The 14,706-nt window shown below is 43.4% G+C and overlaps 2 protein-coding genes across 2 annotated transcripts in view; one reads left to right on the plus strand and one right to left on the minus strand.

The window, feature by feature from the left end:
* LOC149205359 (uncharacterized) overlaps positions 1-10,986 on the plus strand; it is a 51,466-nt gene extending 40,480 nt beyond the window's left edge. Inside the window, exons 3-4 of the mRNA XM_089396042.1 lie at positions 9,852-10,027; positions 10,156-10,986. Of these exons, the coding sequence (XP_089252168.1) occupies positions 9,852-10,027; positions 10,156-10,609 (630 nt within the window). The 3' untranslated portion in view covers positions 10,610-10,986. The remainder of the gene's footprint in view (positions 1-9,851; positions 10,028-10,155) is intronic.
* LOC149205358 (uncharacterized) overlaps positions 1-14,706 on the minus strand; it is a 95,047-nt gene that overhangs the window by 59,481 nt on the left and 20,860 nt on the right. The window lies entirely within an intron of this gene.

Genomic DNA, 14,706 nt, shown 5'->3' on the forward strand with positions numbered 1-14,706 from the left:
ATCACCTCATCCCCCCATCTGTGGTTGTCAACCAACGCACCAACCCAACTCCACTGCTGAAAAGTCTCCCCCTAGTGTGCTGAGTCTCACCCAAATATCTCGGGTCAGCTCCTCGTCCCCTGTGGCTCATGCCCAAAGTGCAAAAAGTCGACAGCAAAATCCACTATACCCATGAGGGATGCAGAAGAGGGTCAGGCATGTGAGTCCCCACAGATAACATCAAGTATCGCTCATCTGTGTCCCCGTCAATTCTGGGTGAACTACGCCCAAAGGTATGCCCAGTGTTTTGGTCTAAGGGTCTCCCTGGAGGCAACACTCCATGACCTCGTTGTGCAGCACTATACACCCCTGCATGCCACCGATCATCCCAGTTGGACATGCCACTGTACTCCATGGCCTACCCCTGTACACTGCCAGATACCCTCGGCTATGGCTATGCCATCGTGTACTAGCCTGGGTCTTGCATGTGTCACTGTACCTGTCACTCCCCGCATGTACTCAATGCGATGTGAGGCACTCCCACTCCACAGTGCAGTCCAACATACTATGACACACCACCCTGCATCTCCATGCTCCTCTGCAAGCCCCTACTCCTCGCTCCATAGCCCCACACACCACTGGATGTTATGGCCTAACGTTGGGTCTGTATGCATCAGATTGCATCCCTCTACATAACACTGGACGCTATGACATAACTCTGTGTAGTCTTGTGTACCACTACCCATTGTCGTACCACCCTGTAACATATAGTATCCTGCATGGGCCAAAATATTGACCTCTCTGCTAGTACACCCTCCATGATGTGGGCTACATCCCCCCATCTACTCTGAAAGACCTGAGCGGCCTGACTCCCCACATGCTAACGGAAATGACACTACTGCACCTATCCTCAATAGTCCCTGCATCCCATATGCTAGTAAGAGAGCACTCTCTCCATACAATGCCATGTCTGATAACCTGTCGATGCCACCTCCTCCTACCAACTCCTACCAAAGTAAGCTAGTCACCCTGTGACTCCACGCACCGTCAATATGACAAGACAACTCATGAAATCTGTCTGCTCGCCTATCAAACCATCCCGTCACTAGTGCTGACTGGGATTCTGATGGAGATCTGAAAATGTGGGTGCAATCAAGCGTCAAATGTTGGAATTTCTAAGTTTAACCGGTTAGAAATTCTTCATGTACTATCTGATTTATTTCTTCCTACTTGTTCAATTACTTAACAAGTTATTTACCATGTAAATACTGAAAATAAATACAAGTACAGTATCAACACATACAGATCATCAACTGAAAGTAAACAAGCACACAAGTGACACCGTTGTTTTTGGACTAATGTCCCCGGAAAAACCCAATGCGGGAAAACCAGTGCAGCTATTCAGAGGGTTTTATTATTATGCAGTTTCAGAATACAACCTGGGTGCCAGAAATGGCTCACCCAACAGAGAATGCCCTCGGCAGTAGTACCTCTCAGTCGAAGACAGATATTCCGACTAAATCACCGGATGAATGATCCCACAACAACAATGCAGCTTCTACTGCTCTATATCACTCTGATAGGGACTGCATCACCCTATCCAGTTCTCCAGCTCCCAGTCTATCCCACGAATTTCTCCCAGCGTTGCCTCTAGGCTCCGCGTCAACCTCTCTGGCCCAACGTCAGCGTCTCACCCAACGTCAGCCTCTCTAGGCTTTGCGTCAGCCTCTGGATCCTTTGTGTCTCACACACTAGCCCTCTCTGGTTTTGCGCAGCTCCTGGCTGCCTTTGCGTGGCCTCTGGCTGCCTCTGTGTGGCCTCTAGCTGGCTCTACGTCAACCTCTCCCGGCTTCTATGTTGATCCTCCCGGTACTAACTCTGTCTCTTTGCTATGTATTCACTGCCCCTTAGCTGCAACTCTAATCACTCACTCAATTTCCTCAGCAAACCCTGCCCCAGAAAATCGAGTTCTTGATCTCTCTTGGTGTATTCTCCAACTAACCCTCAAGCCTCCTCTTATACTTTTCTCGTTGGTCCATCAACAGCCGAGATTAAATCTCTAATCAATGGCTAAGATTAGATTTGGCTTGATCCATGACTTTTGGACCATTCTAACCAAGTTTTATATTAATTCACATTAATATTTTATTTTTCCTAAGTTTAGATTTAGGAACTCCATTAAAAATATTAATTATTTTAATATCTCCCAAACTGGTTAGATTCTGCCCAAAACATTTCTGGGTCTTGGAGATCTCATGTGCTTTAGTCTCTCCGCCAATTTTCGTGGCTAGAGCACATCCGATGCTACCACAAATCAACACTCCCTCTTAGCGAGGATTGTACTCTAGTAATACTCCTCATTGAGTATCACCATGATCATCTAGCATCAGTCCCTGTGCTGATGCTAGGCCTCTCTGCCCAACATCCTCTGCATTGCTGCATCATGTACTACTACCCATGGCCCTGCCACTCCCCCTGCTGCATGTGTCTGGCAGCTCCCTCTGCATTCGTGTTGTTGCCCATGGCCCTGCCACTGCCACTACTACATCTGCACTGCATCCCCTCTCATCATGCTATATTGTGCTGCCCATAGCACTGCCACTGCTAACCGCTGCACTGCAACTCAATTACTGAGAGGTAAGTAACTAATCCTCCCAACTCTCACATTTCTGTCAAGCTAGAAACACTCCCGATGCTGAAGCTCCCTCTGTTGCTGACAAGTGCTCCCTCTACTGACCTTTGCGCTGCTACAACAACTCCATGCATCTCTCATTGTTGCCTCACGCTGTCCCGAGACTCCTGCACTGTAGCACCCTCTATCACTCCATCCACATCCATCTCTACCGACATCGGCCAGTCCTACTACTCTTCGGGGCTCCCGTAGCAAGGTATAATCCAAGAGGTTGGATACCTCGAGGAACATGCCCCTCATCGCCTGTAGTCCGTCTAACTACAGCTCGATGTCTCCCCACTTCCTCTCAAGTGGCGCATGAGCACTCATGGCACAGTCGTCATCTATCTCCACTTCTTTTTCCACCCTTGCTGGCGCTGCCTTGGTCTCAGAAGCCTCTCCCTTGCTCTTCTTCCTTGGACACTAGTTCGCATAGTGACCCAGTTCCCCACAGTGGAAGCACTTGACCTTGGAGAGGTCCTTCTTCTTTCGTTTCTCCTGCTTTCCCATAGATGCTAGAGCAGCATCCTCCTCTTCCTCTTTCTTGATTCTGACCCCCTTACCGCTACTCCCTGCCTTGGTTAGCTGTCTGATCTCTTCTTGACGAAGAGCCGCCCACAGTTCCTCCCAATCCGAAAGGTTCGACCTGTAGAGGGCACTGCGTAGGTCAGGTCTGCTCCTCTCTGCCTCAGCGTTGATCCTCCTCCTGGCTTGAACTAATGACGCAGGCTCTCTGCGTCACCCCTTCCTTGCTGCTTTCTGCTAGGAACAATTTATGTCACTCGAGATAATTGTTTCCGCTGGAACAATTTCTGTCACTCAAGATAGTTGTTTCCGTTGTTGCTGCTCTGCTCGGCTGATGCCTTCAGTTATCCTGTGATCTGCAACCACGCCTTGATACCGTGTTGGAATTTCTAAGTTTAACCCGTTAGAAATTCTTCCTGTACTATCTGATTTATTTCTTCCTACTTGTTCAATTACTTAACAAATTATTTACCATGTAAATACTGAAAAAAAATACAAGTATAGTATCAACACATACAGATCATCAACTGAAAGTAAGCAAGCACACAAGTGACACCATTGTTTTTGGACTAATGTCCCCGAAAAAACCCAATGCAAGAAAACCGGTGCAGCTATTCAGAGGGTTTTATTATTATACAGTTTCAGAATACAACCTGGGTGCCAGAAATAGCTCACCCAACAGAGAATGCCCTCGACAATAGTACCTCTCAGTCGGAGACAGATATTCTGGCTAAATCACCGGACGAACGATCCCTTAGCAACAATGAAGCTTCTGCTGCTCTGCGTCACTCTGATAGGGACTGCATCACCTTATCCGGTTCTCCATTTCCCAGTTTGTCCCACGAAATTCTCCCAACGCTGCCTCTAGGCTCTGTGTCAGCCTCTCTGGCCCAGCATCAACCCAATGTCAACCTCTTTGGCCCAGCGTCAGCCTCTCGAGGCTCTGCGTCAACCTCTGGAGCCTCTGTGTCTCACACGCTGGCCCTCTCTAGCTCTGCGCAGCTCCTGGCTGCCTTTGCGTGGCCTCTCGCTGCCTCTGCATGGCCTCTAGCTGGCTTTGCATCAACCTCTCCCGGCTTCTGTGTTGATCCTCTCGGTACTAACTCTGCCTCTCTGCTATGTATTCACTGCCCCTCAGCTACAACTCTGATCACTCACTCAATTTCCTCAGCAAACCCTGCCCCAGAAAATCGAGTTCTTGATCTCTCTTGGTGTATTCTCCAACTGACCCTCAAGCCTCCTCTTATACTTTTCTTGTTGGTCCATCAACGGCCGAGATTAAATCTCTAATCAACGGCTAAGATTAGATTTGGCTTGATCCATGACTTTTGGACCATTCTAACCCAATTTTATATTAATTCACATTAATATTTTATTTTTCCTAAGTTTAGACTTAGGAACTCCATTAAAAATATTAATTATTTTAATATCTCCCAAACTGGTTAGATTCTGCCCAAACCATTTCTAGGTCTTGGAGATCTCATGTGCTTTAGCCTCTCCACCAATTTTCGTGGCTAGAGCACATCCGATGCTACCCCAAATCAACATCAAACCCATCCCGTAGCTACTACCATCACCAATCAGCTCTATGATGTGATGAAAATCCCACTTGGATCCCAAAAATAGTCCTCCCTTCAAGTCCCTCCGGTAATTCAATGCCTCTGCTGACATGTGGCCATGGATGTACCCAACCGCCTAACCTGCTCCATCGAGTACCAGCTAAGTACCTCTCGCCATCCAATCCCAAAGGAGAGATCAAATGTGTAATCCTTTGTTTCAGGAACAAGCCCTCCAAGCTGATGTGGTATCATTCTCAGCTCAGTCCTGCTAACGTGTCCACCCCCTCGGGTATGTCAAGACAACCCGGCCTCCCTCAATCCAACGCTTAAGGGTGGGTTGATCACGCTATAGACCCCGCCAGTTGGCCTCTGAAATGAACTGTGCTGAAAACCCAACGCATGGCCTCTATGTTGCCCCTCATCAATGGAGAGCCCAAGGGATGGCTGCACATCCTCCTCCATCACGGGCTCGACTTGAGCCTTCGACTACTCCATAAACAACCCAATATGCACGATCTACTCACCAGTCAGCTGTAGCCGACTGTCGTCTGGCAACTCCGTCATAGATCTCGAGACTTTACCTATCGGCTCCTCAACAACAATGGAGTTGTCTTCCGGCACCTCACCAACCTGTGGTGCATTGTTATCACCTAAGAACTCGGTCACAACCCCGAATACCTCATCAATGGGTGTATGCTCAATTATCTCTTTGCCAACCATGGCCCCTTCAACTACTCTTTCATCTTTTTTCTTAATACTTCTCATCATCCCTGCAAAATCCCATTGAATCTCCATTGGTTTGTGCATACCCCTTAGTTCACAGAATTCCCAAAAAGAGAGGGATGCCTGAATGCCATAACCCAATGATTGGTATGCCCTCTAGTTTTCCCCCAATAACTCCACATCAGTTGCAATCATGTCCGGATTCCCAACTGAGGAATGAATCAACTTCTTCCCCACATCAATCATCATTTGTTGTATCCTCACCACCTCATTCCAGGTGACTGCCATGTTGTTTGATTCTAATCTTTCCCACAGGCTGAGCCAAGATTATGGCTCTAATACCACTGTAATGTTCCTAAACAGGAATGTAAGTGATATACAAAGCATGCAAACAATCCAGCAATCAGAAAAACGAAATATACATTAAACACCCATGGAAACACTAGAAATAGAGAACTGTTGAACCATCTTATTACTTCTTTAGGAGCAAATCAGTGTTGATAATATCGCCGATATTTCGGCGATATTCGTAAATATCGCGCGATTTTCATCAAAACGAAATTTCGGCTGGCAAAAATCGCGATATTTTCTCATTTCGAAAATCTCGCGAGAAATACGAGATATCGGCGATATTTTTATAAAAATCGCGCGACGATGGTGAATATCGCCGGCACAGTTTATAAATTAGGTTTTTGTTTACCGTAAGGGCGTCATTTGATTTTCGTGAGCTGGAGAGTCGAGACGCTGCGAGTGCGAACAGTGCGGAGGGTTTGAAGTTGATCTTTGGCTGCGAAGGAGGGTTTACAGCGGCCAGCCTACAGGTATGCACGTCATTCTATATGCATGTGCCATGGAGAGTCGATCACTGTCTGTATGGTAATTACTATTATCATCGATTCATCATTGATGCCTTTAATAGGATATTTTCCACAAATTCTTACATGTTCTGGTTCTGCCATTACCTCAAGACACTGTCACAGGTCCTTATGCTGTAGCTCTTATTACAGAGAGATATGTATCTTAGGAACTTGAGTCGTATAGATAGAAGATGCCACTGAAATTTGTTTCTATGTGTGAAGCCTTAAAAACTCGGATTTCATGAATATAATGTAATTCCTCAAGGAGTTGGTCTTTAAACGACTAGCAATGAGGAAATGTACTCCAGTAGAATAAGAATACCACTCTTTGTCACAACTAACTGTGCTTCAGTTCGGATCTTTCAGAAGTAGGCTTCCACAGGTTTGAATCTTCTGTCTTTTTGGATATTTCGCACATCATTGTTTTCAGAGATCTGTACTTCTTTTCATGCTAGAGCGAGGGAATATATACTACAGCGAATGCATACTAGAGCGAGTGCATATGTCATTCTTTTCTTGAGCTTCAGATTCCAAATAGAGAGTGGATCTTGGATTAATAGGCAAATGCTACTCTTTCAACTTTCAACCAAAGCCTTATATCTATGCAAGTTATAACAAGGTCACTGTCATGTCACAACAACTATCATTGATTCATTACAGTCATCAGGTCACTATGTCAAGATTACTGCTGTCATGCTGCCATTAATTACTTTCATCAAGATCTTGTTATAGAAGGTTGCTACCCAGTTCACAGGTCACTGACATAATCCTTCATCAAGGACTCTTGCCATGAACACAATCATGCCTTCAAGTCACCAACACAACGCCAAAGTCACCGTCAAAGGTAACTGCCTTATGAGGTTACTGTCACACTGTCATGAGTCTCAACATGCATGTAACCAACAGAATTTGGTCAAACCCTGTAGCATCCAACCCAACATCAACAAATCTGTTCTCAGTTCTTGAAAACACTAATCCTTTTTTGGGGGCTTAAAAGTTAACACGTCATGTTTTGCCAGTACTCTTGAGTCTTTCCTGATGCCTTCTTGTATTGGACCATGTAAAGAAGCCTCCAATATCATGATGTTTATGGCTGCAATTCACATTAAAAACTTGATGTGTTGATTTTATTTTACATCAACTCTTATTTCACCTCCTACAATTACTTGTCTACCTTATTAAAATCCCCTCTCAACACTCATTTAGCCTCAGAAAGATTGTTAGTGAACCAATATTAGAAGCTGAAGAATAGATGGAGCATAATCCCATGTTTTGGCCTGAGATTAGGAAAGTTGCCTTCCCACTCTACCATATTGAAATCTTTCACAACAGTTGCCCTCCCACTCTACCATATTGAAATCTTTCCCAACAGTTGCTTATCCTCAGAAGATAGCATATAAGCCAACATTAGAAGCATAAATATAAATGCTTTTATTATCCTGCCAAATCGCAGTCCTCTAACGCTGTTATTGAATACATTTATATTTTATGATTTTAATGTCTTTTGACTCTTTTCTACATAGCTTGACTAGGGTCCTTTGTGTGAAGATTGCAGATTGTAGAACTTTGTTAAAGTTTAGTCCATTTGTCTTTGAAGAATGAGGATTTGATATTGAGACCTGCACCCATGGAATTTCGTAAATTCGTATTACTTATTAAGTTATTAAGTTACTAATTCCAAATTTTTTTTGGTGCTGTAGGTTTCCTTTTGAGTTAGCCCACTACAAAATACAAATATGCCAAAAAACTTGGACCCATTTTGGGAGTATGGGATCCCTGATGGTGGGACAAATCGTGCATATCTTTCATGCAAATTGTGTGGGGACAAGATGACAGGTGGGGTTACACGACTGAAATACCATCTTGCTAGACTCCCTGGACATGATGTTGGCATTTGTAAAGTTTCTAGTCCGGAGCTTATACGAAAAGCTCTTGAGGCAATTGAAGAAAAGGACAGAAAGAAGGAAGAGGCGGAAAGAAACAAAGCTGAACGTGCAGGTAGATCTTTTGGGATATCTTCTCCTGATTTTGATGTTCAGGGTAGTGGCCCTACTGGCCCTAGTGGGAGGGGCTCCACAACTGGCACACCATCACATGCTAGCGCTACTGCTAGTGTGAATGCGAGGTCATCATTTTTTGTTCCACGAACAGGAGCTGGAGCACAACCTGGCATAAAATCGCTTTATAAAAAAAAGGAGAAGGAAGAAGCAGATAGAGTCATGGGGAGGTGTATTTTTTGGAGCGACTTACCTCTCAGCATCACAAAAACCAATCCATTTTGGCAACCAATGTGTGATGCTATTGCTGTTGTGGGCCCAGGGTACAAAAGTGCCACATATGAGGAGTTGCGGGGGCCAATTCTTCAAGCAGAAAAAGAGGACATCAACTCTAGATTGGCGGAGTTGAAACAGACATGGGAAGTCACTGGATGCACAGTGATGTCTGATGGTTGGACAGATAGGAAGGGTAGGACCCTTCTAAATTTCTTGGTACATTGTCCTAAAGGTACCATGTTTATTAAATCGTTGGATGCATCAGAACATATCAAAGATGCAGCAACGATATGTGAGTTGTTAGATGGGTTCATTCAGGAGATTGGTGTGCAGAATGTGGTGCAAGTCGTAACAGACAATGCAGCTAATTATGTGTCTGCCGGCAGAATGCTTATGGAGAGGCATCCCACATTGTTCTGGACTCCATGTGCAGCGCATTGTCTTGATTTGTTGCTTGAGGATATGGGGAAACTCTCCTTCATCAAGGAGGCAGTTGATATGGCTAGGAGCATCCCCAAGTTTATTTATAACCATGCTTTTGTTCTTAGCCTTATGAGGAGGTACACTAAAAACAAGGAGTTGCGGCGTCCTGCCATCACACGTTTTGCCACAACCTTTATTACTCTCCAGTCTTTGCTTCGATGTCAGTTCGAGTTGAAGCAAATGTTTGTGTCTGATGATTGGCGTGGTTGTAGATACAGCAGGAGACCTGATGGGAGAGCCATTGAAAAAATGGTGTACTCTGAGACATTTTGGCGTGGAGTACAAGAAGCATGTGCAGTTAGCGAACCTATAGTAAAGGTTCTTAGATTGGTGGATGGAGAGAAGCCTGCAATGCCTTATTTGTATGAGGGCATGGATAGGGCCAAGGAGGCCATTCGTTCCTATTATGCAGACAAGGGTTCTGCTGGCCTTAATAGGCAGATGATGTTATGGGATGTGATCGATAGTCGGTGGACAGGGATGCTTCATCGACCCATTCATGCAGCAGCACTCTTCCTCAACCCTGCATTTGCATACAAATGCAATTTTCGTTTTGATGGCGAGGTGATGGAAGGGCTCCATCCCTGTATTGAGAGGATGGTACCTGATTCTGAGCTTCGTTGCAAAATCATGCGCGAGATACATAGTTATCAGGATTGTGTTGGCCTATTTGGCTTTGATGATGCCATTAAGGGAAGGGCCCTCTTCATGCCACGTAAGTGACAAGTCATCACTCATTAGAAATTAGAAATTTGAATTTAATTATGTTTTAACTTTTAAGTTTTTGAATTTTTTATTTCATTATTTTGTTGTAGATCTTTGGTGGCGAAGCTATGGTGCAAGGGTACCAAATTTGCAAAATTTGGCTATACGAATCTTGAGTCAAACATGTAGCTCTTCAGGGTGTGAGCGCAATTGGAGTGTATTTGAGAAAATACACGCCAAAAAGCGCAACAGGTATAACTTTGAACTCAAGCCTTCAGTTGAGCAATTACACTTATTGTAATTTTTAATTTTTAATTTATGACCTTCAAGTGTCAAGAGTCAAGAGTCAAGACTCATTACTTTTTTTGACACTCTTACAGGTTGGAGTTCGCACGCCTCAACGATTTGGTGTATGTGCATTACAACATCCGACTTCGAGTGAGGCAAATAGAATCACCAGTGGATCCAGATGCCATTTCCTTAGACAATATTGATGTATTGTCTCCGTGGAGGGTGGAGTCTCAGGAGCCCATATTGGAGGAGTCACCTTCATGGTTGGAGGAGCCAGTGGCAGATGATCCATTAGAGCAGGGGCAGCAAGAGGAGGACTCGGAGTCAGAGGAGCAGCAGCACTTAGAGGAGGAGCTGGAGGAGGACACTGCGGGAGCATCAGCATCAACACCATCTGCTATAGATATAGGAGAGCATAGCTCCATGCCTATCACTCATTATTTGACATTAGGTGCAGAGGCAGTGTCAGGGCCTTCTACTACTAGGGGCAGGCCTGACAAACAGCCCATCATGTTTTCCCGTAAAAGGGGGAGAGGGCAGTAGATAGATAGCTGCTAGTTTTATTTGTTATGCTACATGTAACTCATGATGATGAGATACTTTTATTATTATATGTGATGTTATTTTGTATTGGTTCTCCACATTTGAGTCCTTGAATGGACAATTATCAGGGATTAGCACGATTTGGTATCGCCTTTGATATATCATTTCTATTTGACATCATATATATCAGTGTTTTCTTCATATTTATGTGCCAATGTGTTTATTTCATGTTGTTATTGCTTTATATGTTTAAAAATCTGAAAAAAATGAATATATTATGCATTTTTTATGCTTGCTTTTGTTGTTTAAATTCTGAACATGAAGATGTTGCTTTAAAAATTAAAATAGTTTCTTGAGTGTTTGCTGGGCACTGTATAGTTATACTCATTTAATGCCAATTTTTTATTTTTTTTGTGCCCTAGGTTTGAATTAGTTCACTACAAGTCTACAAATGTCAAATATGCCAAAAGCTTTGGACCCATTTTGGGAGTATGGGGAGGCTGTTGGTGGGGCAAATCAGGCATATATATCATGCAACTTGTGTGGGACCAAGATGTCAGGAGGGATTACACGATTGAAATACCATCTGGGTAAACTCTCTGCATATGATGCAGATGTCATGCCTTGTATGGTTTCTAGTGCAGAGGTTATACAAAAAGCTCGTGAAGCAATTGCTGAACAAGACAGAAAGAAAGCTGCTAGGGAGAGGCCAATGGTCTCAGATAGATAGCTGCTAGTTTTATTTGTTTTGCAACTTTTGCTACATATAAGTTTATAACTCATGATGATGAAATACTTTTAAAGTTTTATATATGTGATGTTGTTTTGTTTGAGTCCTTGATTGGACAATTATCACTATCAGGGATCAGCAGGATGTGTGATGCTATTTTAATTTTTGTTTGAGTCCTTGATTGGACAATTATCAATTTATCACTATCAGGGATCAGCAGGATTTGGTATCGCCTTTGAAGTTTGATGTATCATTTCTATTTGACATCATATATATCAGTGTTTTCTTCATATTTATGTGCCAATGTGTTTAGTTCATGTTGTTATTGCTTTATATGTTTAGAAATCTGAAAAAAAATGAATATATTATGCATTTTTTATGCTTGCCGATATTTGCCGATATTTTCGCCGATATTTCCGATAAGATATTTTCCGGACCCTCGCCGATATTTTCCCGATACCGATATTATCAACACTGGAGCAAATACAATAGTAAAATAGAATGGTGCACCTGGGCTTGTCTCAATGGACAAGCATGACAAAACCCAGGTGAGAAAATGTTGAACTGAAGGTTGCTACAACTGCTGCACCAAACTGAACTGCGCTGCCCCAGAAAACTACTATGTCTGCTGACTTTGAAGGGTTGGAATCACTGCTTCCCATGCTCAGAAAATTATGAGATTTCAGCTCCTTGCTCCTTGGCCTAAACCCAGAAAAACCCACGAAGGAATTGGCCAAATGTTGACCTCGAAATTTTGGCCCAAATTCCCCTTAGCTCCTCTAGCTGCTAGCTAAGTTGGGACCCCTATTTGACCCCTTAGATCTGCCCAAAAAATTCTATAAAATTAGGAGTGTGATCCTTGCCCAAAACCTAGAAAAACCCAGAAAGGGTTTCCCTTGGTTCCAACCTTCAAAAATTGACCCTTCACAACTTGGCCCTCCTCCAATTTCTACTTTTGTTGTTGTGACCATAGTTTTAAAAACCGGCCTAGCTAACCGGTTACTGGTCTAACCGGCCGGTTAGCAGGCCCACCAGTTGGAACTAGAGCAAAAACGCGATTTAAGAGGCTAGATGGCGAGAAAATGGCCCTAACCGGCCGGTTACCGGCCATGCCCACCAAGGCCCCACTCAGCGCCTTTCTCAATGAGGTTTAGGGGTTTTGGAGGGAAACTAAGTGTGCTTTCCCTCCAAAAACACCCTCTCCAAGCCTTTAAGAGGCCCCTCTCCCTCTCATTTGTCTCACACATCTGATTTGGAGTGTTTATGAGTGTTTGTGAGTTTGTTTGTGAGCTTGGAGAGTGTTGAGTTTTTGCTGGAGTAGTCATCTTGGAGTTGGAGTTGGAGCTATTTTGGAGATAGTTTGTAGCTGTCAGTGGAATTGGCATCTTCAAGAGGAGGATAAGGAACCTAGTTTGCATTTCCAGGTAAGGATTTTCACTTGAAAATTCTTCATTTGACTGTTGTCCATGAATTAAATTTTTTTATGTGTTATGAATTTATAAACTTCTCACTTCTATCATCTATGCTGTCAAATCTCTAGTTCTATGCTATCAAATTTTGTAGCTTGCATGTGCATTTGTTTTCCTAAATTTAGCTTGTTTTCCATGTTGCTTAGCTGCAATTTTTTTTTAAATGGCAGATTTCTTTGCAAATTGCAATTATTTCAAGCAAACATGGCTCCAAAAGGAAAGGACAGTGCATGGGCTCATTGTGATGTAATTGATGGAAAAATGATATGCAAATTATGCCATAAATCTATTGGAGGTGAGGGGATTCTTAGATTGAAACAACACTTCGCTGGGGTAAGAGGCCAAGTAAAGCCATGTGATGCACCAAATGCAGTGTTAGGTCCTATTAGGGCAGAATGCATTTCCAAGCTTGAAAAGTTTAATGAGGATAAGGCTAGGGAGAAGGTCATCCAAGATAACATTGCAAGGAAGAGGGAATTATTAGAAGCCACGAAAGAGAGTGGGTATGATGATTATGAGATTCAAGACTCGACTTCTATCCCATCCACCAATGACCCCTTTCATTATCTTCATCCTTCTTGTGGCCAACCATCAAAAGGAACAAAGAGAACAAACATCCAAAGTTTTTTCTCATCTTCTGCCAACATTGCCTCTTCTAATCCCACTTCCTCCCAGCCAAGTCATCAACCCACTTTGGATCAACATTGGAAAAAACAAAGCAAAGAAGCTTCTCATCAATACATTGCTAGATGGCGGTATGATTCAGATATCCCATTTAATGCTGCTCGCTCACCTTATTACCAAGCTATGTGGGACTCTGTTATAGCTGCAGGAAAAGACTTCAAAGGCCCTAGTATGCATGACTTGAGGGGAGCTCTTTTGCAAAAAGAGATATCTTCCATTGATGAGTATTTGGTTGAGTTTAAAGATTCATGGCTCAAAACAGGTTGTTCCATCATGTCAAATGGATGGACCGATGGAAAGAACCGCACTATCATTAATTTCCTAGTTTTTGCCCTCAAGGAACCATGTTTTTGAGACCAGTTGATGCATCTGATAAAGTGAAGGATGCAACCCTTCTATTTGAGCTTTTAGATGACATTATGCAGGAAGTTGGGCAGCAGCATGTTGTGCAGGTCATCACCGATAATGCCTCAAACTATGTTCTTGCTGGAAAGATACTTGAGTCCAAATATAAGACCATATTTTGGACTCCATGTGTTGCACATTGCATAGGTCTCATGCTTGAGGACATAGGCAAAGTGGAGTGGGTAAAAAACATTGTAGAGCATGCCAAGTGCATTACAAAATACATTTACAACCACTCATGGGTATTGAGCCTAATGAGGAAAAACATTGGGGGCAAAAAGCTTGTTAGGCCTGCAATTACGAGATTTGCAACTCACTTCCTCACGTTGCAATGTCTAAATGGTCAACATAAAAACTTGCAGAAAATGTTTTCTTCTGAAGAATGGTCTAAATCTCGGTGGGCTCATAGAAAAGATGGAAAAGACACCAAAAAGAAAGTGTTGGGCAATTATTTTTGGAAAAGGTTTGTAGAGCTTGTGAAAATTACTGAGCCCCTTGTTCAGGTGCTAAGGCTGGTGGATGGGGCAAAATTGGCCATGGGCGAAATTTATGAGGCTATGGATCAGGCAAAGGAGCAGATACGGGCAGCTTACAAGGACAGGTTAGCTAAATATGGCCGTATATGGGAGATCATTGATAACAGATGGAACAATCAACTCCATCGTCCTATACATGCAGCTGGGTATTTTTTGAACCCAAAGTATCATTATAAAAATCGGCTAGGAGATCTGCATGATGGGGAGGTCAGAGCTGGATTGATTGATTGCTTGGAGCGCATGGTCCCTACCCATGCAGACCAGTTGGAAATA

Source organism: Pinus tabuliformis, chromosome 1_2, assembly GCF_031772625.1.
Source record: "Pinus tabuliformis cultivar Carrire ecotype Pingquan chromosome 1_2, CPIR1, whole genome shotgun sequence".
NCBI lineage: Eukaryota > Viridiplantae > Streptophyta > Pinopsida > Pinales > Pinaceae > Pinus > Pinus tabuliformis.